Source organism: Solanum pennellii, chromosome 2 (assembly GCF_001406875.1).
Source record: "Solanum pennellii chromosome 2, SPENNV200".
Lineage (NCBI taxonomy): Eukaryota > Viridiplantae > Streptophyta > Magnoliopsida > Solanales > Solanaceae > Solanum > Solanum pennellii.
Window position 1 is genome coordinate 58,335,857 of NC_028638.1, and position 24,333 is coordinate 58,360,189.

A 24,333-nucleotide genomic window follows, 5' to 3' on the forward strand; every position below is an offset into this window, starting at 1 on the left:
AGCCCATCTACACTTGGTTGTAGCAAACTAGTCACAATTTTTAATTTAATTAGTAAAAATATATGCACTTTAAAATAATTATTTAAAATGTCAAAATGTCAATATTTTTTAGAAAATAATTTGTATCCAAATACTACTCATTTACACTTTTTCCTAAGCTTTAATATTTTCAAATTTTTTTCTCTTTCATCAACTTTTCAATTTTCACCATTATTCCCATTATTCAAGTTTTCTTATTTTTTTCTCTTTCATCAAATTTTCACTATTATTCTCTCCTCATTATTGAAAAAGAACTACTTATTCAAGTTCATATCAATTTGTGCAGATCTATCAATTAATTCAAGAAATCTCTCAATTGATAAAGGTTTTTTCGAAGTCATCATTTATTTTGCGAAATCTCATTAGATTTTGTTTTCAAAACCACAACTTATGTTGAACTTTGGATTGTATGTATTACAAATTTTTCGTCATTTTTTTATTTTTATATGAATTTGTTAATATACTCATTAAACATTTATGCATTTCGGATAGTATTTTAAACACTATTGTTCGATTTTTGTGTGATTTTTTTTCTCATATTTGAGATTTAATAGATTGTAATTTGTAGTAATCCACATTAACATTCATACATAATATATTGTTTGATTTTTTTTTATTTTCATATTTAATAATATTTGATTTTGTATATAGGATTACTAATGTATAAGTGAATACAAATTCAGATTTGGTTATGGTGAAAAAATCGGGGAAAAAAACATAGCATACAAAAAAGAAAGATAGAGTCAAAGAATTAGCTTGCAAAATTGTATTCATACCAGAATAGTATTCATATTAATTTTTGTTTGTCAATTGTTTTTTCTTTTACTCATCAACTGTATTTTTAAGAACATTGTATTTCTTTTTTAGTTTGTAGTCATTCAAATAGGTATGTCAAATGAATTTGTATTTCTTAAGCGTATTCTATTTTTAACCGTTATTTTTTTTTAAAGAATATTGTATCCTTCCTCAAGAAATTGTATTATTTTCACTATCTATGCTATTTGGTTTCCAGAATCTTGTATCCCTAATTCTTTTATAGTCAATTTGTATTTACTTTTTAAAAAATATTATATCATTCCTCTACAGATTGTATTATTTCCACCATGTATATTATTTTCTTTCCGAAATCTTGTATCCTTTCATAAATCATATTCACATGTAATGATTAGATTATATTGAGATATAATCAGTAATATTTTTGTAACACAATATAAGAAAATACATTTGACATTCATGTAATACAATTTTGATCACTGAAACACAAATTTTAGTTTTCACTATGAAAGTTAAAAAAAATAATTTTAATTTGAATGGTAAAGTGAGCACATAAAATGTAAAATTATTAGTATACAATTATAATGAAAACATAATAAAAAAGAAAGTTGATCTAATTGAATGAAAAATAATTTTTTTATAAAATTGAAATCGATGAGAATTTTAAGTGATATATTTTTTTTAAAAAAAATATTATCTCCCTTGATTTTCTACTTTATAAATAATTAAAATCTTGAAAACCAAACAAATAAAAAAATACATAAATCAAATACATGACAAACTAAAATATTAACAATTTAGATAAATATTAAAGGTGTGACTAAAAAAACCTATTAAATATTAAAATATTAACATTTTAAAAAATCTCATAAATCAGTTTGTTCAAGTTTTTAGTAGGCCAAAAGTGTTTATTCCTTTTTTAATGTTTTTAGTAGGCCAAAAGTGTTTATTCTTTTTTTAATAAGTGTTTGATTTAGAGAAAACTATTTTCCAAAAAGAAAACTCTTTTCAAAATAAACTACTTTCCTAATATCTATATCATGTGACTTGGGACTTGCTAACCACTTGTACCCAATAGTTCATCAATTGATTAATATAATAATTTAACTAGTTAACATTGCTATCTATATGATAGAGTTGTTAGAAGTACTTTCTTAGTTTAATCTATTACGTATATCTTTTATAGATTATGTACTTTATTTATTTCATGATAAAAATACAAATCAATTTATTAGTACTTGTTAGAAGTACTTTTTTAGTTTAATCTATTAGTATATGTTTTATAGATCATGTACTTTATTCATTTCATGATAAAAATACAAACTAATATTCTCAAACAAATAGTGCAATGATCTAAAGGTTATTATTTGAATTTCAATATGCTGAACCATTCCTTTCTCATAATTATATTTAAAAAAAAAACAGGTTAGTGTAATTTATTCAAAATTATGTTACAAAGAGTCTACTACACTCCCTTTCAATTATTTATTTATTTATTTATTTTTTATTTTTTTACATTTCATGAAGACACAGTTACTACCCACCCCCACCAGATGACTTCATACTTTATTTTATTTTTTCCTTTTTAATTATACCTATTATTAGTAGGTGTATAGTCTGATCTTTTTTATTTTAATAAATCCCAGCGTAAGCAAGAATATACAACTTGTATCCAGCATTAAATTTACTGAAAAATAATCTGCAGGAAAAAATCTCTGTTGGTCACATGGAAAATGTTAAATAAGACAGCAATAATGTTTATAATAATTATATTTATATAAGAAGTTAACATTTTATAAAGTTCATGTGTATATGAGTAGTTCTGCAAAATCTAACTCTACCTTGGTGTCACCTAGCTATGAAAGATGCTATTCCCTATTTAGGTTAATTAATTAAGTATTTGTTTCCAATTATAAGTACTTTATATTAAACATTGTGTTTTGGGACAGGAATATACAATGTAATAAAAAAGTGTTAGCAAACGTTAGCATATAGGTAAGCTTTGGAAAAAGGAAATTACATAGAGCTAGCTAGATGGTGAAAACAATTAAGAATGGTGAAGTAAATAATTTTTTTTTCAAGTCTGAATACAAGAAAAAATTGTACCATTTGAGTACTGTTCCTTAATCCTTGTGATAATAATCCAATATTTAATTAAATGCATTAGTTAGCTTTTAAAGATATCTGAATATAATATTATATTAATATTTTAAAATATATATACATAAAAGATCTAGTTTACTGTATAAATTTGTTAATATCCAAAATATTGAATTTATTATTTAAAGATTGATACAAAAATGAACGAAATGGAATAGTATTTTATTCTTATCTATTGCATTAAATTGAATTTTTTATTTAGAACAAGTTAGAGTTAATAGAATGGATTTATTTTAAAGTGTTTTTAAGTTAAAATAATTTTAAATACTTTTAAAATATTTAGATATTTTTAATTTTTTTTTATAAATATCTAATTTTAAGCTAAAAAAAACTAGAAATCGTAAGTTAAAATTTCAAACATATAGTTAGACTTATAAATTAAAAATTAAAGGGAAAAGGGTCTGATATACCCCTCAATTTTGTCATTTGGAGCTGATATACCTCTCGTTATAAAAATGGCTCATATATGCCCTTACCGTTATACAAACGGCTCACATATACCTCTGCCGTTACAAAATGGCTCATATATACCTTTCATTTAATGGAATTTAAAAAATTAGTTTTAAATTTATATTTATTACTTCTAATTTTAAAAAAGTTTATTTAGGAGTATATATGATTCTTCTATCAAAATTCAAGGTATATTTGAATTTTTTTCATACATAAATTATTTTTTGACTTCTTTTATTATAATTATTTGAGTTTTTTATTCTTATTTTGTTTTTTTCTTACATTCCTTAGTTTAAAGAAAAAATAATTAAACTATTTTTTTGTGTGTATTGTAATTTAATTTCGTATTCAAAGAAAAAATTTGTTAATCTACAATAAGTTTTACAAGAATATTAGTGAAACATAAATAAATTTGATTCAAAATAATAATTATAAATTAGTCATTGAAACAAAAAAATATAATTGATGATGATTAAATTTACTCATATAGGATTATATTTTTTAGAAAAAAATAATAAAAATTTAGATTATTTTTTTTTTCATTTCCGTTAGAGAAAAAGGGTATATGTGAGCCATTTGTTTACAAGTAGGGGTACATATGAGCCGCTTTCATAACCAGGAGTATATCAGTTCTAAATGACAAAGTTGAGGGGTATATCAGACCCTTTTCCCAAAATTAAAAGTCAATCCAATTGCCTCTAAGTTAATTTTATTTCAAAAATTTTAGTACAATACTTAAAAGGAAAATAGAATAAAAATAATCATTTTTCGTGTTGATTTTATAAAACAACAATAATAAATAAGGATAAGTATATTAATGCTATCTACAAGGGTCTGAACAGAGTATTTTGGTGAGGAAGGTTGGTTTTCGATGAGCTGTGTCTTCTTCTTCTCGCAATATTTTATTTTTATAAACTTCCCTTCACATGGTTTCCTTTTTATCATAAATCAACACTTATTCTTCTAACTTTTTTTTTTCTATTCACAATTCCTCAATTTATTAGATATGTGGGAACATTTAGAGACACCATGAAATTCCAAATGTTTGATCTTCTTCTTCTTCTTTTTCTACTACTTGAATATCAAGCTTGTGGGCTTAACAATGATGGACTATTGTTACTGACATTCAAGTACAATATTCTGAGTGACCCTTTAAGTGTTCTGCAGAACTGGAATTCTTGGGATGATACACCATGTTCATGGAAAGGGGTTGGTTGTGGAAATCCAAATGCTTCAGACCCAAACCTTCGAGTGACAAATTTGTCTCTTCCTAATTCTCAGCTTCTTGGTTCTATTCCTTCTAGTCTTGGTATGATTCAATATCTTACAAATCTTGATCTTTCTAATAATTCCATTAATGGCTCTATTCCTATTACTCTCTTTAGTGCCCCTGACCTTCAACGCCTTGATTTTTCTAACAACAGAATCTCCGGCCAGTTGCCTGAGCTTGTTGGACATTTAAATGATCTTCAGTTTCTTAACCTCTCCGGTAATGCTTTCACCGGAAGATTACCGGAGAATCTCACTAGGCTTAGTAATCTAACTGTTGTTTCTTTGAAAGATAATTATTTTTTTGGTTCTGTGCCTTTTGGGTTTGATTCAGTTCAAGTTTTAGATCTGTCCTCAAATTTGATTGATGGGTCATTGCCTCCTAATTTTGGAGGCAGTAATCTCCGTTACTTTAATGCTTCTTTTAATAGACTTTCTGGAGATATCCCACCGGAATTTGGCAGCAAAATCCCTCCAAATGCAACTATAGATCTCTCTTACAACAATATCAGTGGTGCAATTCCAGAGTCAGTTGTATTTATCAAGCAAAATAGAAAAGCTTTTTCTGGTAATCCAGAATTATGTGGTGCGCCGCTGAAAAATTTATGCCCAATTCCATCAACAGTAACAAGTCTGCCAAATTCCGCTGAACCAACTTCTTCCCCAGCAATTGCAGCCATTCCAAAACCCATAGACTCAAACCCAGCGGCGGAATCTCCAAAAGAGGGCAAAAATGGGTTGAGAACTGGCACAATTATAGGCATAATAGCAGGGGATATTGCAGCAGTAGGAGTTTTAGCACTGATTTTCATGTACGTATATCGAGCCAAAAAGAAGAAAAGGAACATAGAAAATAACATTAAAAAAGAAGCTGAAACTGCTAAAGATTTTGACTGGGCATCGTCAGCATCATCAGAAGAATACAACTGGTTAAGGTCATGGACTTGTTTGAAAAAACCAAGGCACGGAGATGAAGACGAATTATCAGAAGCTTCCCATTCAGAAAGCGAATCATCCCAATTGGGTCATCCTCAGCAGAATCACGTGCATACAGCGCAGAAAACAGGTGAATTAGTAACGGTTGATGGAGAAAGGGAACTCGAATTAGAAACACTACTAAAAGCATCTGCATACATTTTGGGAGCTAGTGGGTCAAGTATCATGTACAAGGCTGTGCTAGAAGACGGTACTACACTGGCGGTGCGACGAATTGGTGAAAGTGGTGTGGAACGGTTCAAAGATTTCGAGAATCAAGTCAAGTTAATTGCTAAATTGGTGCACACAAATTTGGTTAAAATCCGTGGCTTCTATTGGGGCGCTGAAGAGAAATTGGTCATCTATGATTTCGTTCCTAATGGTAGCCTTGCCAATGCACGTTACAGTAAGTCCTATTTTCCCATATGCCTTATGTTTTGGATCAAATAACGTTACAGTAAGTATGATCAACATTTTTATTGAGTATAATCGCGTTGTTTGTTATTGTTTTACTATTTTACTCCTTGTTTTACGGTACAGAATAACTTGAAACAAAATTGACTAGTCATTTTGTATGTACATTGTACCTAATCATCTCTATGTTTAAATAATTGTGGTTCTTTAACATTTCGGAATATTAAAGTTAGGAGTAGGTTTGTATTTTGGTTTATGCTTTATATTCAAAAGAAAGATGTAACAAGTCATTGAGATTAAGTTCACACATGTATAAAATTGAGCGCAGATTAGAAAAATATTATGAATTGCTGCTAAAATGCGGGGGAAGTAAAGGAGATGGTGGACCTTGGGGTGGAGTAGTTGAAACTTTTAGTGTTTGTTTTTAATGTGGAAAATTGCAGTACTTTCAAGTCAACCGTGTCTGTTTCTAAATGGGCGCCCCACAATTTCATAAATACCGCCAAACGTCCCCTCTTCTACTGTCACTTACATGGAAAATGACTACCTTTTTTTGGAAAAATATTACTCTGTAGGCCATAAGTATGCTCTTTTGTTGTGTCAAATTCATACAATTCTTCTCTCCAACACCAATAATGTTAAAAGAATCTTCACCCTATTTATCGTTAAATTTATGGAAATATTAGTCGCTTAGTTGATTGACTATCTATTTGCGTGGTTTCAGGAAAAGCTGGTTCTTCGCCGTGTCACGTGCCCTGGGAAATCCGGCTAAAGATTGCTAAAGGCGTAGCTCGTGGGCTCACTTACATTCATGAAAAGAAGCATGTCCACGGCAACTTGAAACCTAGTAACATTTTACTAGGGGCAGATATGGAGCCCAAAATTGGTGATTTTGGAATTGAAAGGCTTGTAACAGGAGACAGTAGTCATAAGACGTATGGATCTGCTCGTAATTTTGGAAGCAAAAGGTCCACAGCATCCCGTGAGAGCTTCCAGGACTTTACATCTGGGCCTACACCAAGCCCAAGTCCAAGTGCATTGGGCATATCTCCTTACCATGCACCCGAATCGCTTCGTAGCCTCAAGCCCAACCCGAAATGGGATGTATTCTCCTTCGGGGTAGTCTTGCTGGAGTTGCTAACTGGAAAGGTGATTGTCTCGGAAGAAATGGGACCTGCATCGGTTATCGGGGCTGCCACATCAGCAGGGGAAGAGAAGACTAAAGTTTTACGGTTGGCTGATGTGGCGATACGTGCTGATGTGGAAGGGAAAGAAGATGCATTGTTGGCACTTATGAAAGTAGGGTATAGTTGTATATCACCAACACCTCATAAGAGACCAGGCATGAGAGAGGTGGTTCAAGCATTGGAAAAATTTCCAACTAATTCAACCACTTCATCATACTATTATGGACCTTAATTAGCAATGATTAAAAGATGGACACAATTGTAGAGACTTTGTATGTAATGAGACTGACAACTTTGCTTCTTCTTTTTTTCAATTTATTTTGGTTTGTCCTCTTAATATAGTATTAGCCATTAGTTTTAGTGATTAGTGTAATTGTCCGCGCTTTGTTCTGTTTTAATTTTCTTTAAACCTTATGGTGACTTTGGTGGATTATATATCAATATATATGACAACTTATGCTGTGTTTGTATTTTTTGGCTCTTTAATGTCTTTCAATTTTATTTTAGTATTTGTCATAATTCGCTGTTGGTATTTAAGACCAATGAATAACGCACAAACATTATAATCACTAAACAACAGCAAATTAATTTCTGATATATTATATTTTTCCTTTCGGTGGACAAAGATATTATGTCGTGAAGATGATTGATTTCATTTTGGACTTTAGAGAATTGCAATATTACTATTTAGATGATGTTTTGACCATACGTAATAAGGACAAAGAAAATTACATTATTTGTTGCCAACGAGACACTTCGAATAAACTAGCATAATGAGAAAAACTTTTGTTGTTGCATGAATATGAGTCTTATATTTTAAGTATAAATTTTGAATTTGGACTTTAAAAATTAAAAGATCTTTCGTGTAAAATAAATATTTTTTTTTATAGGTTTTATGAGGCACGATTTAAGAGTATATTGAGGTTCATTAACTGTTAGAGAAGAAAAAAAAGACCAACTTACACCCTAAGATCTTTCGACTATCTATTTTACAAAATACGAGTAGCGTATAGTAAATATTTAGTATAAATATACATATAATATATATTAATATAAATATATTATACAAATAAAATATTCTATATACAATATATGCAAACAAATATTTCGACCATATTTGATAAAACAGATAGACGAAGTGTACATCTAACTAAATCCCCCGTTATAAATCCTAGGATGGGACTTGGAGATTAAAAAGTCTCGATCACGCTTATGCATAAAACTAAAACAATTAAGAGCCACAAAATTTAAATGCTAATTATACCACTCCGCCTGTCAAATTCAAAATAATTGATTCAGATGTTTGCCTTTTCAATAAGCTCTTTTTCTTTTTCCAATTCAGTAGAAATAAACTCTTTTTTTTAAGGTAAAATTAAAAATGTGTGCCATGTAAGCAGCTATTGAAAATTAATTCATGGTGGTGATAAATTTTAGTATACAATTTAAGATAACTTAATATTTTAAATATTCATACTGTTTGAATTAGCTATAAAAATCTCCTTTTGCTTCTCTCTTAACATTTCGATATATATATCAGATACATTATAACTTTATTTGTGTGCAACATATTTAATACAAATGTTGTTGTTGAAACATAATCTCAATTATTTCAAATCTAAATTAGCATGAATCTGATTTAAAGTTATGTTATACTTTTTGATAACGTATGTATCGTTCGCATATATAAGGGGAATGAACAATGTTCCGCGAGTTTTGAAAAAATTGAGTTTTATAATTGGAAAAAATATTAAGATAAGATGTAATTAACATCCAAATTACTGGCCCTTCTGTACTTTATAATTATTAATTTATTTTTTTTGTAAAAATATAAAAGATGATCTCTTGCAAAAAGAAGTTGTTTACGGGAAAGGAAAGGGAAATGTACATAAATATACTATTAATAAAAAATATTTATCATTTATAGCAATAATATTTTTTTTATTTAATCATTTTTAATTTATTTATAATACAAGTTTAATACATATTACAAAGAACAATTTATCATTTATATATAATACAAGTTTTAATGATAGTTAATACATTTATTACACATTTTAATATACTTCTAATACAATGTGTTAAATTTTTACCAAACAAACATAATATATTTCAAAAAACATTTATAATTCATATAAATTGTATACATAATTCAATTTTAATACATACTGTAGATTTAACATAGTAATGCTATAAATGATAATAAATAAAAAATATAGCTAAAATCTGTAATTATTTATTAAAATGTATCAATTTATGTAATTTTTTTAAAAAGGAAAGGAAATGTGTTGTTTGGTCATCTCATCGACTTGGGCCTATTTGAATGGACCCATTGGGCTACGATCCGAATCCAGTAATCACCGACCCTTTTCAATTTGAAAACCTATAGCTGGGCAAGATATCCCGCTCAAACCCTCATTTCAAAAGCTCTTTCTCTCTCTCCCCTATTTGTTTCTCTCACTACGGAGCCTTCTAGAGATCTTCTCCGTCGAAGAAAAAAGTGAAGGAGAAATGGCGGCACACATAGGAATGATGGATGGGGCATACTTCGTCGGTAGATCGGAAATCCTGGCTTGGATCAATTCCACACTTCATCTAAATCTTTCCAAAGTCGAAGAGGTATTGAATCTCTCTGCAACATTTGTTAAAATTCTAATTCATTATTGCTTCCTCCAAATTGATGCAATTTTGATCCACGCACAGGCGTGTACTGGTGCAGTTCATTGCCAGTTAATGGATGCCGCTCACCCAGGGCTAGTCCCTATGCACAAGGTCAATTTTGATGCCAAGAATGAATATGAGATGATCCAAAACTATAAGGTTCTTCAGGATATATTCACTAAACTCAAAATTACCAAGGTTAAACAATTTTGAAGTTCTGTTTTAATTCCATTCAGCCTTTTTAATCTCTTTTGAAAATTATTTTCCATGTTTATTGAGTGACCATGAGTTTAAATTTTTGGATTTGATCTACGTTGCCTTACAAATTGCTGTTATTTTTTTTATGTCAATTGATGTTAAATTCTGTTTTTGTGGTATTAGCACATTGAGGTTAGCAAATTGGTGAAAGGAAGACCTCTTGACAACCTGGAGTTTATGCAATGGTTGAAGAGATACTGCGATTCTGTTAAAGGGGGCAATCTTCACAGGTAACCTTTTCAAGCTATGTTTCTCTGTTGCAATTTTTTGATTTAATTCTTTTCAACAACCTTACTTACGGTCTGTGTATGTTTGTGCTGAGGCATGCATTTTCTGTTATGATGGAAAGGGTGAAAACTGGTAATTAGGGCACAGAAATTGTTCACCAATGTAGAGATCAAGATAGAAAATGTCCAGCAAAGAGAGTTGAATATATTACCTAGGTGTATTTAATAGGTAAAACTGGTCACATAATTGTACAGTAAAACTGGCTTGAGTTTATGAAAAGGTTATGAACTGAATTGCCAGATTTGCTTGGGTCAAAATGAATTTTTGTTGCAGATCCTAAGCCTGCTTGCGCCTTGCAGAACTCAAATTTCACTTGTTTGTCTTGATTTGTTCTGTTTTTTAAATTTTCCTAGCTTGCAGCTATGCAATCGAGTAGTTAAATAACTGTACTGAAGCTTTGTATGTTGCTCGGTCTCTTAAAAATACCGCTATGTGTGTGTCAGATTTGGATCCTCCAAATGCTATGCTATGCATTTTTGGAGGAGCTGACATGGGTGCGGGAACATTTGTGAGGATATGAGCAACATAGGATGCTTTCACACACAATAGGGCTATGTTTCAACTTTTGTTTTCATTTTTTTGTCTTTTTTTTTGAAAATAAAGGTTTCTGATGTTTTAATTTGGTTAGTTGTATCGTTTTCCAAATTGACCCAATCTTTTGGATTGGTGGATATAGGCTACATCGGTTGTAAATCTTGAGTTCAACTAGTTAGTGTTCAACAGCATTAGGATTTTTTATGGATCAGGGTTGACACCTCTATTCTACAATGATAGAACATATATGTATGGTTACATTTAAGCCCACTACCGATCCTACCAAGCTCGTGCTCCTTTTCTGAGTTGTGTACTGGAAAAAAAAAATAATGAACTCTAGAATTCTAAACTGAAAGTCTCCTCGAACAACTTCAGAATAAGTGTTAAGATAAGAATATACTGGTCAGAAGCTCTTTTATTCTTCTATCACCAACGACGTCCATGATCATTGTTTCTAGACAATCTTTACTCTCCAACAATGCTTGCAAAGCATGGTGAGTACTCCCAAGTCCATATAGAAAAAGGTTGCGGTATGTTAACAACAATGACAAAAAGTCAAAAGTAGTCAAGTTATAAGGATCTTTATGAAAATGAACGCGGCTGGATGTGCTCTCTTCAGCCTGTGTTACACCACCACTCGAATATAGTGTTGAACGGGCAAGGATTTTGAATGAAATATACTTAAATAAGGCAGAACAGATATAGAGGAATTATAGAACCCAACCCCCCAACTAGTTCTAGGTTTGAAGAATAGTTCATAGTTGGTTGATTTAATGTATTAATTGCAAAGTAGCCTTGTGATGCTACTTGTGTAGAATTACTGTATGACCTTTCATATTTAGGCAATCTTATACTCTCAGAAATTGTTTACCTGCCAGTTAACTTGCATTAAGGATTCTTTGTTTTACTGACTTGAAGTTATAAATGAAGCATGTGGTTAAGTGAGGGTTATACCTTTGTTCTCAACTAGGAGTACGAAATTGACATAAGAAACTTGCCTAATGGAGAACTGTTGTTTCTTTTATTTATATCAATGTCAGTTACAATCCTCTTGAAAGAAGGGAGGGGTGCAAGGGTGCCAAAGAAGTGAACAAAAGATCTGCTCCTTCACAAAATGCTACAAAAAATGCCTCGACTGCTTCAAAGCATGTCTCCCATAACACTAGAAGAAATGAAGTACCTCATGTAAGCAGCACAAATCAATCTGGTAAGATCTCGAGGCCTTCTTCAAGTGGAGGATCGTCAACCTATTCTGAAACAGAACGTACTGCACATGAACAACAGGTAATCCTAAATGATCAGGTATGGTTTTGTTTGAACCACTGAAGACTTATTACTAAATTCAATGCAGATTACGGAGTTGAAGTTATCAGTGGATAGTCTTGAAAAGGAAAGGGACTTCTACTTTTCAAAGTTGAGGGACATTGAAATCCTGTGCCAATGTCCAGAGATTGAAAACCTACCTGTACTACTTTTTCTATTCTCTAATCAGTAAAGTTATACAATTTTTTTATAGCTGGAACCTAAGCCTATTCAATTTTGTTTTTATCTTATATCTTACAGGTGGTTGATGCAGTGAAGAGGATTCTGTATGCTATGGATGATGATGCATCACTTGTAGATACTGAAGCCATGGTATCTGAGCAACACCAGCAAGTAGAGACATTAAGTTGCATATCTGAAGAGGCAGAAGAAAGGCTGAGGGTAGACACTCAAAAGAGAAAAAACATTGTCAATGTTGATGTTGACCTTGCTGCCAGCAACACATTGTCTCCAAGGCAAAGGATTTCTGATGCTTCTGATGTCCATTGCAGTGGATCACTTGTGACATATTGATCAACCTTATCTCCTAATGACTTGTTCAATCTGGGTTGGGGAATAATTCCTGCTACCGTCTTTGTTACTCTAGATACATGTTGTCCCAGCATACTTCATTTCTAAATTCTAAGCAATACCGTTTGAGGAATTCCATCAGTATAGAAGTAGTGAATATAAAAGCCTATCTTGTTCGTCTGATTGTCTTTTGTGTACAACATTGACCTATGTTATTATTGTTCTATAGCAACTATTGGCAACTGTACTGGTTGCTTTGTAGTCACTGCACTGTAGTGCAAATCTTGGATCATTTTGCCTATGATGATTACTGTGGTTTAATGGATGCTTAAGTTTCAGTCATCGTTTTGTTGATCAATTTTCATTTCTTATAGACTTAAGCTTATTTGTTTTATTATTACTAGCACGTTTTGGGAATTCTAACATGACGAATATATGCGGAATTAAATAACTGCTATGCCAATTAGCAATGTGTATTAAACTTTGTTATTGATGTACAATTGAAAGAATACCACAAAAGAATTTCTTGGTTCAAATTTTTTCACATTTTGTCTTCACAAATATTTACTTTATTGTTCAACAAATTATAATCGCATGTCTAATTATGTATGCATTTCTATATGTATAAGGTAATTGACATGGGATTTTGTTTTTTGAGGAAAATAACAGCACATAAAATTAGAACCAACTGAAACGACCAATCTCTAGGTGACCATCAGTTCGCACAATAGGCGGCCTTAAAATTAGGACCGATTAATCAATTTTTGAAATAAATCCAGATTTACAATTTGGAATACAAGCTATGGTTATTGTTGAAGAAGAATTCTGGAAGAGCTTAAATATGAATTCATCAACTATTAAGGTATGGTTTGAAGATCCAAATCAGTCTTTTTCTCTTTTTGTCTTGCTTGTCAAAAGAAGTAAATAGAAATTGTGTATCATATTTACTTAAAAAAGATATTGACATTACAGGATACACACGATGTGAAGGGAATGGAAAGTGTGGATTACCAATCATCAGTTGGACAAGGACAAGAACAAAGACCTGTAGAAGTAATTCATCAGCCACAAATTCAATCAAACACTAGTGGTGGTGTATTAGCTAATGCTGCTGCCTCTGTTGCATCCACCCTTGAGTCCGCCAAAAGAGCTATTTCACGGAAATAATAAATCTCTTGTCTAATCTTTCTAATACCTACCTACTTGTTTATTTCTAAATTGCGAAAAGTTCTTCATGTAACTCCATCGTCTAACCTACACATCGGATGTGTCCATAGTTCAGTCTTAAAAAAAATATTCATCGTGATATCTATTAATATTGTTCACTACTCTTGTATAAATACTTGATTTTTTTAAATCGGACTTTTCACTTCTAACCTACATTATTGTCACTCTGTTATAAAAGATGAAGTTTGATTATTGCATTGCTCTCAATTCTCATACAAGTAATATGTGATTTGTCTGTATTTGCAAATTTTAAAAGGGAACCTGCTTTTTAGTACACGTAGGTACGAAATCACTAACGGATTGAGAGTATTGTTAAAAGCCAGATGCTTTTCTTAGCCAAAAAGTGAAGTAAGAATAAATTTTAGTAATACTTTATTCTCCTCAAATATTATCAGAATCATATTCTCTTCTTTATTTTCCTTTATTTAATATTCGAAAAAAATTGCGCTTCATTATTTGTATACAAAAACTATAGTCTATTAGTGAAGTGCGATAAATTAAGTCAGTAGTAGTTCATTGTAGAGCAATGGGTATGTCAATTTCCAAATTTGTAAAAATGTTATTTGCAAAGAAAGAGATGAGAATATTAATGGTAGGACTCGATGCGGCTGGCAAAACAACTATCTTGTACAAGTTAAAACTCGGGGAAATTGTCACTACTATACCTACTATTGGTATTTTTGCTATCTACGTTTAATTACTACGAATTCTATATGTTCAATTGCAAAAAAAGAACTTCATATTTGATTATTATTTTTAATATATACATGAATTGAAACTAGGATTTAACGTGGAGACAGTGGAGTACAAGAATTCCAGCTTCACAGTATGGGATGTGGGTGGACAAGATAAGGTATTTAATAATAAATTAATTGTCAAATATATATATTGGATTGAAAGTTAGTTACTAGGTTGATGAAGATTATATTAATGTAACTAAATTGTTTTAGTAATTAATTGTACAGATCCGGCCTCTATGGAGGCACTATTTTCAGAACACACAGGGTCTAATATTTGTTGTAGATAGTAATGATCGAGATCGAATTTCAGAAGCGAGAGATGAGCTACATCGCATGCTTAACGAGGTTATATTATAGCGCACCCTCCGCCTCAGATTAATTGTCACATGGATTTTTTCTAACTTTTAAAATTGTGTTATGTAGGAAGAATTACGAGGCGCTACAATTCTTGTATTTGCAAATAAACAAGACCTTCCAAATGCTATGAATGTTGCAGATATCACTGATAAACTTGGCCTTCATTCACTCCGACAACGACGCTGGTAATATTATATCACACCGCAAAAGAATTTTTGCATTACCAGATCATCTAATATGTTGTTGTTGTAATTGCTTATTCTAAATGAAATTAGTTCTATGAAAATAAGTTGTGACAAATGAAATTATGGTAATAGGTAGTACAATTTTAATATTTTTTGTCAGCAGACTAAAATCACCTGCCTAGCGGTAATATTAATTAATTCGTATTTGGTGTATACTCCATGGGTAATATCACTATAATAATATGTGTGTTAATCAATATACTCACTAATTATACTAATTAAAATTTGTATCTTCTTATAACAGAGGAATGTGATAAGGGATTTAAAAAGCTCATTTTCTTCTGTTCAAATTGTAAGAGGACAAGAAATCTCATTTTTACGAGTTTTTTTTAGGTACATCCAGAGTGCTTGTGCAACATCTGGACAGGGGCTTTATGAAGGTCTTGATTGGTTATCACATAATATTACTGGCAAGGCAAGAACATTTTAATCTCCTCTTTTAATTTCATTTTTTTCTCACCAAAACAAAACTGAATTTACTTGGTTAAAATCATAATTGCAGGCATAAATTCAAAGCAGCATCCAGCTCGACAAAATCCTCTTCTTTAAAACCCAAACGCGTTGATTTTAATTGAAGCTATGACTATACGTATATTCTGATGCATCATTTTATTATTGTAAACTATAGTATTGAATTCCATGATTTTTGGCTATCCGTGTATCATTGAATTTCATAATTTATGACTTTAGGTATATGGTTGAAATATTAAAGTCGCTGGATATTCCCAATCTAGACTATTGAGGGTAAATTCAATATGATAATTAAACACTCATCGACATTCATGACTTTTTTTTTTTAAAAAAAGGCTCATCTCAAAGAGAATATCGCAATTCTTCATAGCCAATATCTAAACTGGTTGTTTGATTCTCAGTAATTCTTGTTTAAGTGATTCATACATATTCTGATCTAAGATTTACTCTCTTCCGAATTTTAACAACACATTTTTCCATAAATCTAAGATCCAACTAGACCACTACATCAATTTTGTTCCATTTAATCCCTCTTTCATGGCAACAAATTTTTCCTGTCCAAGTAATATTACTTAATATGCTAGACGCGCAAATGGTTGTCGTTTTGGGGAATAAATTTGAGAAATAATGTATAATTAATAAGAGATAATAATGCAATAAAATTTCATGATGTATCCAATGACATTGATCATTGATAGGTTGGATTTTTTTAATTTTATAATGTTACAACTTATTACCTGAACCCTTAAACAGCCTTAAGTCCTTAACCAAAGAAGGCCCATACAGCCACCTATTGTTACTTCAATTTTCTTACTGACCTAATATCTTAGGAACAACAAGAAAGTGTAGTTATTGACCACCAATGATTTTTATTAAATTCAATGCAATACATAAATGTAAAGTTGAGAGACATAAATCTAATGGAAGCTGCAAATCATTTATTTTTCAACAATGTCATACTACACCTAAATGAAAATTTAATATGGCCCAAAATCTCACTTAAAATGTAATCAAATGTAAAAGCAAATACATTATATACTTTAGTTTACTTCTATTTTTTTTCTTCTCTTGTAGTTGCAGCTTGGACATACAATTATAAGTTTGTAACACTCCAAACTTGGAGACGCATATCATTTGGGAAATAAAAATAACGTTAGAACGTAACATTAACCACATGTCCTTAATTCTCATCAATTATCTGTCATTACTTTGGTCTTCATTTCATTTTTACGATGTCAGTGTACATTTATCTAACTAACTAGTCGATTTTACTGTCCTCATATGATGAGACACATTTGTACACTCATAAAATAATAAGCAAGATGTACAAATTTTTGTAGAAAGAGAGAGGAGCAGGTATATGCAGGGCCTCAAGTAATTAATTACGTATGACATTTAATTTGTGCTACGGCGCATAATTAATCGTCTTTGTTTTGTTCATATCTACAACGTAATAACAAAAGTCTGTTGGCTATGTTTGGTCTTGTTTTCTGCAAGGTCTTATATAGTACTATCTATACAAATGTGAAAAAAGACAGCTCCTCATGTTTGGTCCTCAACCTATTTCATCAGAGCATTAATTAATAGAACAAATAAGTACTGAAAATTTTGAATCATTTCTTCAAAAAAAAGATTATATAAGAAACAACTTCAACCTTAGCTGTCCCCCATCTACAATTTCCTCTTCTGTTTGATATATCACATGATGAATACTGTAGTTTTGCCTTTTTCATCATCTGTTTCCATTTGTCTTATGTTTTTTTTCTAAAAAAATCATCTAGCCTAGTCTTTAAAATAGAAGATTAGCTTAAAGTGATTCAAGACAAAAAGGTTGATTTGAATGATAAGAATTCTTCTTAGTCTTCAATATTAGTAGCCTACAAAATATGAAGTGTCACAAAGTTGCCTAACCTTTAATATCCAAGAATTGCATACAGATACAATCACCTATAATTTGTTGGTGATTTTAATATCCTCTTTATTAGGGTATCAAGATTCTCATCTGTTTTGCCAATATCTGATATATGGTAGGTACCAATATTACCAACCAGAGGTATTGGGTTTTGGGTCTGACTCCTCTTCAAGTACGGTGTTGCGTTTGTTAGGTAGCATAACATGAAACTTATTGGCACTAATTCGGATTTAGTCAGACTCCAACATGGATATAAAACACTAAGTGGAAAACCAAAAAACAAAAAGGAAGACCAATATTTAGGGAAAATATTCAAAACCCAAACTTTTTTTTTGTGTGTGTGTGAAGGAATAATGCACAATACTCTAGTTAAATATTGCAGAGTGGAACAGAGACAAAAAGAAAAGGAAAGATGATAAAAGAAAGAGACTCTATTATCTAGGAGATGTGTAATTGCCAGCGGAGTTTACTCCTAGAGTTGTGGTCAAACTTGCAAGTTTTTTAACGTTACATTATAGTGTTGTTATTCTAAAATAATTGGGTGGTCCCTAATTAACACTATCATTACATAACGACTTTCAAACACACTCACGACCCCAAAGATTGGTCACTTTATACTGCTTGAGAAAGTTGTACATTCCTCTTCCATTATTGTACGTTAAAATGTTATCATATAGTAGTACGAAATATGGCAGCTAAGAATCGGATTAGTAGTCACAACAATTCATTTTTATGTGTTTGAGGCGGAGCTAGAAGTCCAAGTAAACTTTCACTCAAACGCTATATGTGACACTTGAAATCATCGTTGTTAACTTCAATTATGGCTTCGCCTTTACATCTACCATAACTTAAGATGAGATTGCGTTATGCATATCGGGCTTGTGTATTCAGCGTCAAACAGTTTCACTTTCTCCTACCGGTTATGTGCCTAGAGAAATGGACTATATTGACAAGACATATAGTAAGTAAACAAGGATTACTATAAAACCGGGGGCAAGTATGAATTAGGGACAGTAAATTTAATGGTGCATCACCTACTAGTACTTTTGGATTAGCTAATAAGTAAACAAAAGTGTATGAATGGTTCATTGTATTTCAAAATAAGGTCTAAGTTTAGGAGAAAAGTCTATGCAACAACTACTGAAATCTCACTGGCCGACAATCTATTCCTGCCCTCGAGACATATCACTCCACATTCTAATTTAATATACTACAACTTCAGTAGCATATAGTCTAATGCCAACCTGTATTACTTTGAAAATCTTTCAAAAAACATATAATCCATTTCTTGAAAAAAAAAAAAAAGAGGAGATAAATATGTGGGCATCCATCTCTATCTATGATCCCACATACAAGAATCAGGATCAAGTTATGGCTTTTCACAACATTCATCTTTGACATACAAGGCAAACATAACAATTGAGATATCTTGGAATCATAATTCATCGATGATAATGATGATCGTATTCAACATAATTCAGCAGCATTGATTCAACTCAAGGGAAAACTCCACCAATCCCATTTCCAATGAAGGAGGGGGGTGGAGTTGATGTTCACATAGTCTAGACGATCATCGGACAAATTAAGTCCACTAAAACTTAAATGGAGCATCAGAGCATTGTGCAATTGCACTTTTAAGAGAACATACCAAAAAAGAGAGTAAACCATTGCCGAAATACTAGGTAATCTAGAGAACAAGATATCGATCAGTGAAGATTACTACCCAGTGGAGCTAGTGTCATTCGCTGATCTTGAGTTTTGTTTCTCTTATACTGAGGCTCAGGTGAGGATGAAATCGAAGATGCTACTGACCATGATTCATTCGAGCTCTCGCTACTAAAATATGCATCAATAACACCACTTGGACTACCAGGTACCGAATGATGTTTGCGCTTGAGGCTTTGGCAGAGCTTGTAACAGGCAGTGTCCATTAACTCAAGAATAAGATCATGGCATTCCTCAAAGATGTCCTGTTTATTGATCAAGAACTTTAATGTTACAATAGACTCAATGCTAATAGAATTTAGATGTTAAAATTCAAATGTGAAAGATAACAGACCTTTCTGACTTTAAGAACACTCATGAGCTGATTTTGGTATTCCATAGCATTGCTAGGCTCAATCTCATTGATCACATAAAACATCGATGCAGTTGCAATAACAGATGGAGGATAATGCAATAGCCTAGAATCTGCATTCGATTCGAATAGTTTGGTGATCAACCACTAATTGTACAACAAAAGATTTCTATTTCATCAATGAAACAATCAAAAGCAGGTAGATTTCTCACCAGTGATGATATCAAGAATGAGGCGTTCACACTTCTTAAGAAAATCCATATGCAGGTTGCTCATGAATCCAAATCTCCTCATAATATGATCAATGAAAGATAATGGTGTCACCAGATTCATTTTCCACTTAAGAGTAGAAAGCACCAAGAGTTCCATTCTCTGTATAGTCTTTGCCTCAAACACAAATCTAGAATCAGCAACCTAAAACAATAAAAACAGAATCAGCATTAGATACAGCAGAATCCCTAAATACACACACACACACACTCAGACATTTATACAAACAGCAGCATTGCACATTTCAAGAGAACATACTTGTAGGTCTAACAAAAGGGGAACTTGGGTCTCCTCCACTTTAGCAGCAATGGAAAGACACGCAACAGCAGCAAGCTGACTCATCCAAGGCTTATCTTTCTGAAAGCACAATCCAGACACAAACCTATCAAAATAGTTCACAGCTAAAACAGCAGTGGTAGCAGTAAAACCATAGTAAGCAATGACCCTCAACATCCAATCCAAAGCCTCTTTTCTAGCCCCCATTAAAGACCCATCTGAGATTAAAGATTGAAAACCCAAATGAAACTCATTTTCCTTAGATAAAAGTGTGGCAAGCTCATCATGTTCCCAAAACATGTCACATTCTAATAAAGGCAGAGTCTTTTTAACATTTTCATTTCCCACATCTAAACTAGACCATTCACCTAAATCATCATCCAAGAATCGATCTTCCTCACAGTAAAGGCCATCAAGAAGAGCAGAAATAGGATTTTGGAGCTGGGAATCTAAAGGGAAAACCATCTTCTCCTTCTTCTAGAGGGAAGAAGACAATGAAGGCTCTACTCATTATCTTTAAGGTAAGCCAAAACACAATCTTGGACCCAGTAACATATCTGCTGCTTGGCTTATGGGTTCTTTTTCTCTCTCTAAAGGACAGAAAAAAGGGGAAGAGAGAGAGAGAGGGAATAGGAAGAGCCAAAAGGAGAAGAGAGTAGAGTAGAAGAGGGTAAGCAGAGGAGGGATTTTATATGAGAGTGCTTTCACGCTTGTCCTTTTTTTTCCAAAAAATCTTTACATCTTTTTCACAGATAATTTATTAATATATATATAAAATAATATCTCTATTCTTTAACGTGTTTGTTTTTCAAAGGGCTTTTGGGTGGGAGTCTTTGCCGCGCTAGCCAAATGGCGCACATTCACTCAAAATGAGTATGTGTATTATTTTCGATTCAATTTGTTTGTTTTTTATTTTTTTTAAAGAAATTTTTATCGTAACAATCAATAATATAAAATTACATATGTAATGTTTGACTATAGATTTTTATATACTTTTTAAATTTGTATAAAGTTTCAAAATGTGTTCCTATCATGATTTATAAGACATTTTTTTTCTTTTTAATTTTAAAATTTGACTTGTATCTTAAAATCCAAAAATATTTAATCATATCAAACAGATTAACAGACATACTTATTAGTCCCAAAAGTTATCAAGAACTTTCACTAATGATATCATTACCATAAATAATCATAGAGTATAGGTTTGACAAAATTTCATAATTATTAATGATAAGCTACGTAATAAAATATCCTAAATTCATAAAATAAAATGTTAATAAAATCTGTTAATACCACATTTACTAGTTACTAAAATTAGTTAAATTACAATTATTATTGAAGATTTATCATTGCAAATAAATAAACAATAGATAACAGTAACTAGTTACTCTTAATATATTCTTTTCATGTTATACCACCAATTGGATCGATAAATTTTTGCAGCCCAAAAATTAAAAATTCATGTAATGTCTTCAAAGTGATATAAGGATTAGTTGTGGTCATAAACAGACGAGGCTTTTTTATATATAAAAATATACAAATTTTTAACTTAAAATAGAAACCATCTATATATTAGCCTAAAAACATCTTTGAAGTAGATTTTGAAATTTAAAGTTTAAATTTTTGATTATCTCTTAAAAACTAAATAAATTGATGGTCAAATAAATTTTTATTCTTTTCAAAAAGTAATTTCATAATTTATGATCAAACGGGTATAAGAACCGCACTAGATCGAAATTGGTTCTTAAATCTTAAAAATGTAAGATTTAAGATGTTATTTACCTGATAAGTATTTAGGATAATTTCATACGAACATAACTTTAATTATCGCTGAAACTCAATTAAAAATGATGAAAATGAGAACAAAAAAAAATATTATATATGACGGGATCACGAAAAATGTTTTTAAAAAATTAAGTCATTGATTGTCGCAATTTAGTTTCTAAAAGGCATTTTCCTCCAAAAGGGAAAGTAAACGAAATTATTTTCTTTCATAACTATTTCAATTTTTAGAAAATTTACGGGCATTAATATATATTATCAATCTATGATACTCACAAGTTTTAATTAAGAAAATTGTTTAGTTTGCTAAAAAATTTATCAAAAATTTGACTACTTTTATTTTTATTTTTATTTTTGCACTCGATAATCAAACATCTAAAATATATTTTTCAGAAAACAAATTTCGTATGTCATACTAACTCCTATGCGAAGATTAAAAAATTATAAATGTAGTTTACCTAATTACCTTACTAGATGATAAGCTCTACGATGAAAATCTTTATTTCTTTGTAAATTCTAATTACAATTTCTGTTCAAAGTATATGTATTTACAATTTAAATAGCCTAATAATATTATTATTGTAGATATTGAAATTTTGTGAGACTTTACAAGATATCAATTCGGGCTAGGACTCTATAAATTGTGTTCAACTCAAATTAGAATTTCTGGAGGTTACTCAATCCTAATTTATGCCTATATAAAAGGGTACTATATTCTCTTAAAATGCATCTTGAAAATTCTACAAAGAGATTAAAATCTCGAATACTCCGCAAATTCATGAAATATTCATATAGAAGTCTAATCTAAATCATCCTACTTCGAGAAATACATATCTTACAAGAATAGAATCAAGGGGAAAACAAATTTGTACTCACAATCTTGATTAATAAAATAATGTCTAAAATTTGTTGCCATTTGAGCCAAATCTACCCTATATTTCTTTTTTCTTAAGTCAAATCTGAAAATCTGAACCTGCAAAGGTGGAACAATGAATACTTCAAGCCTCGTATTTGAGTTTTATCAAGTCTACACTTCGACAAGCTTTGAAGCAGTGACATTTAAATTCTCTTAAAAGGCATCTCGAAAATTTCATAAAGAGATCAAGATCTCGAATACTTTGCAAATTGATGGATTAATCATATAGAGAGGTCAAATCTAAATCATCCTAATTTGAGAAATACGCCACTAACGGCGAGGATAAATCTTACAGGAGGAACATAATTATACTCGCAATATTGATAAAAAAATTTGTGTTTCTTCAAATTTTATTTATGTAATTAATTTATTCTTCATATATTTAAAATTTATTACAAACAATTATTTTATAATTTTATTTCATCTTAAAAGAAAAGGCAAATTGAATATGTCAATTTTAGATTTCAAAATTACCAAGTTTTTCTTTGATATATTAAGACTCCAAAATATTTTTTTATGATAAAACTAATACTAAATCAATATTTCTAATCTCACCTACTGTCTCATTGTGAAAATAAGAAAAATATAAGTTGCATCTTTAGATCTCTCTATAAAAAAATTACTATTCATATTTTTCCTAATCTTTCCACACCCACGATGGTCACTTCATCCCATCTCAAGATTACCTATTGTTTAAAGAATAAAAAATTTGTTTTCGATAAACTCTTAACACACAAGAAAAAAAGGGTACAAAACAAGATTGCAAGCGAAAAAAATATTTTCTGCCTTCTGAAATTCCACTATTTTTTTTAAATATTTTCTTAATCAAGTATGAGCTCAAAATTATGTGATTGAACCCTATATTGATACATATCAGTTCACAAAAAGTTCAAAAAAAAAAAACGTTTACTACCCTTTATGCTCAATAAAATTAAATAGAAAAACCTATAGTTGATCCATACAAATTTGCACGAATATTCCACAAAAAAAAAAAATGCAACAACTACTATTTCTAATTACAAAAAAAAACTTATAGTTTAATTTACATCCGCTTAACCCAAACAGATTAGCGTGTAATTGCGTAATGTGGACAAGAATATACGACGTTTTAAAATAACAACCAGGATATATTAAATTAGCACAATTGCAACATGTACCAAGTGACAGAATTAGAAAATACACTAAAGGAGATAAAATATTAAAAAATAATCATATGAAATT

General features: G+C 30.8%; 5 protein-coding genes across 5 annotated transcripts; 4 read left to right on the plus strand and 1 right to left on the minus strand.

Annotated features, from left to right (window-relative positions):
- The first annotated feature begins 4,238 nt into the window (after positions 1–4,238).
- On the plus strand, positions 4,239–7,738 carry LOC107011791 (probable LRR receptor-like serine/threonine-protein kinase At4g37250). The gene is made up of 2 exons (XM_015211438.2): positions 4,239–6,073; positions 6,806–7,738. The coding sequence occupies exons 1-2, from the start codon at positions 4,453–4,455 to the stop codon at positions 7,498–7,500; spliced, it is 2,316 nt and encodes a 771-aa protein (XP_015066924.1). The 5' UTR covers positions 4,239–4,452; the 3' UTR covers positions 7,501–7,738.
- Positions 7,739–9,683: 1,945 nt separating this feature from the next.
- LOC107009156 (microtubule-associated protein RP/EB family member 1C) lies at positions 9,684–13,181 on the plus strand. The gene is made up of 6 exons (XM_015208429.2): positions 9,684–9,884; positions 9,969–10,124; positions 10,308–10,414; positions 12,047–12,290; positions 12,358–12,471; positions 12,570–13,181. The coding sequence occupies exons 1-6, from the start codon at positions 9,777–9,779 to the stop codon at positions 12,840–12,842; spliced, it is 1,002 nt and encodes a 333-aa protein (XP_015063915.1). The 5' UTR covers positions 9,684–9,776; the 3' UTR covers positions 12,843–13,181.
- A 227-nt stretch (positions 13,182–13,408) lies between these two features.
- On the plus strand, positions 13,409–14,258 carry LOC107010768. The gene is made up of 2 exons (XM_015210050.2): positions 13,409–13,701; positions 13,812–14,258. The coding sequence occupies exons 1-2, from the start codon at positions 13,642–13,644 to the stop codon at positions 14,004–14,006; spliced, it is 255 nt and encodes an 84-aa protein (XP_015065536.1). The 5' UTR covers positions 13,409–13,641; the 3' UTR covers positions 14,007–14,258.
- Positions 14,259–14,516: 258 nt separating this feature from the next.
- On the plus strand, positions 14,517–16,141 carry LOC107009255 (ADP-ribosylation factor 2-B-like). The gene is made up of 6 exons (XM_015208561.2): positions 14,517–14,740; positions 14,849–14,919; positions 15,032–15,151; positions 15,230–15,348; positions 15,742–15,823; positions 15,911–16,141. Exons 1-6 carry the CDS (start codon positions 14,593–14,595, stop codon positions 15,914–15,916), a joined length of 546 nt encoding a protein of 181 aa, XP_015064047.1. The 5' UTR covers positions 14,517–14,592; the 3' UTR covers positions 15,917–16,141.
- Positions 16,142–19,210: 3,069 nt separating this feature from the next.
- Positions 19,211–21,085, minus strand: LOC107008625 (cyclin-D3-2). The gene is made up of 4 exons (XM_015207737.2): positions 20,397–21,085; positions 20,081–20,282; positions 19,851–19,981; positions 19,211–19,761 (listed from the first exon to the last, which is right to left on the minus strand). The coding sequence occupies exons 1-4, from the start codon at positions 20,877–20,879 to the stop codon at positions 19,498–19,500; spliced, it is 1,080 nt and encodes a 359-aa protein (XP_015063223.1). The 5' UTR covers positions 20,880–21,085; the 3' UTR covers positions 19,211–19,497.
- Positions 21,086–24,333: the final 3,248 nt, after the last annotated feature.

Excerpts from the sequence above, each read along its gene's own strand:
- LOC107011791 (XM_015211438.2), top strand. The coding sequence starts at position 4,453 with ATGAAATTCCAAATGTTTGATCTTCTTCTTCTTCTTTTTCTACTACTT. Across the intron at positions 6,074-6,805 it reads CCTTGCCAATGCACGTTACA|GAAAAGCTGGTTCTTCGCCG; the intron begins GTAAGTCCTATT and ends GCGTGGTTTCAG.
- LOC107009156 (XM_015208429.2), top strand. The coding sequence starts at position 9,777 with ATGGCGGCACACATAGGAATGATGGATGGGGCATACTTCGTCGGTAGA. Across the intron at positions 12,291-12,357 it reads GTACTGCACATGAACAACAG|ATTACGGAGTTGAAGTTATC; the intron begins GTAATCCTAAAT and ends AATTCAATGCAG. Across the intron at positions 12,472-12,569 it reads CAGAGATTGAAAACCTACCT|GTGGTTGATGCAGTGAAGAG; the intron begins GTACTACTTTTT and ends TATATCTTACAG.
- LOC107010768 (XM_015210050.2), top strand. The coding sequence starts at position 13,642 with ATGGTTATTGTTGAAGAAGAATTCTGGAAGAGCTTAAATATGAATTCA. Across the intron at positions 13,702-13,811 it reads TGAATTCATCAACTATTAAG|GATACACACGATGTGAAGGG; the intron begins GTATGGTTTGAA and ends TTGACATTACAG.
- LOC107009255 (XM_015208561.2), top strand. The coding sequence starts at position 14,593 with ATGGGTATGTCAATTTCCAAATTTGTAAAAATGTTATTTGCAAAGAAA. Across the intron at positions 14,741-14,848 it reads CACTACTATACCTACTATTG|GATTTAACGTGGAGACAGTG; the intron begins GTATTTTTGCTA and ends AATTGAAACTAG. Across the intron at positions 15,349-15,741 it reads TCACTCCGACAACGACGCTG|GTACATCCAGAGTGCTTGTG; the intron begins GTAATATTATAT and ends AGTTTTTTTTAG.
- LOC107008625 (XM_015207737.2), bottom strand. The coding sequence starts at position 20,879 with ATGGTTTTCCCTTTAGATTCCCAGCTCCAAAATCCTATTTCTGCTCTT. Across the intron at positions 20,283-20,396 it reads CCCTTTTGTTAGACCTACAA|GTTGCTGATTCTAGATTTGT; the intron begins GTATGTTCTCTT and ends TTATTGTTTTAG. Across the intron at positions 19,762-19,850 it reads GTGTTCTTAAAGTCAGAAAG|GACATCTTTGAGGAATGCCA; the intron begins GTCTGTTATCTT and ends ATCAATAAACAG.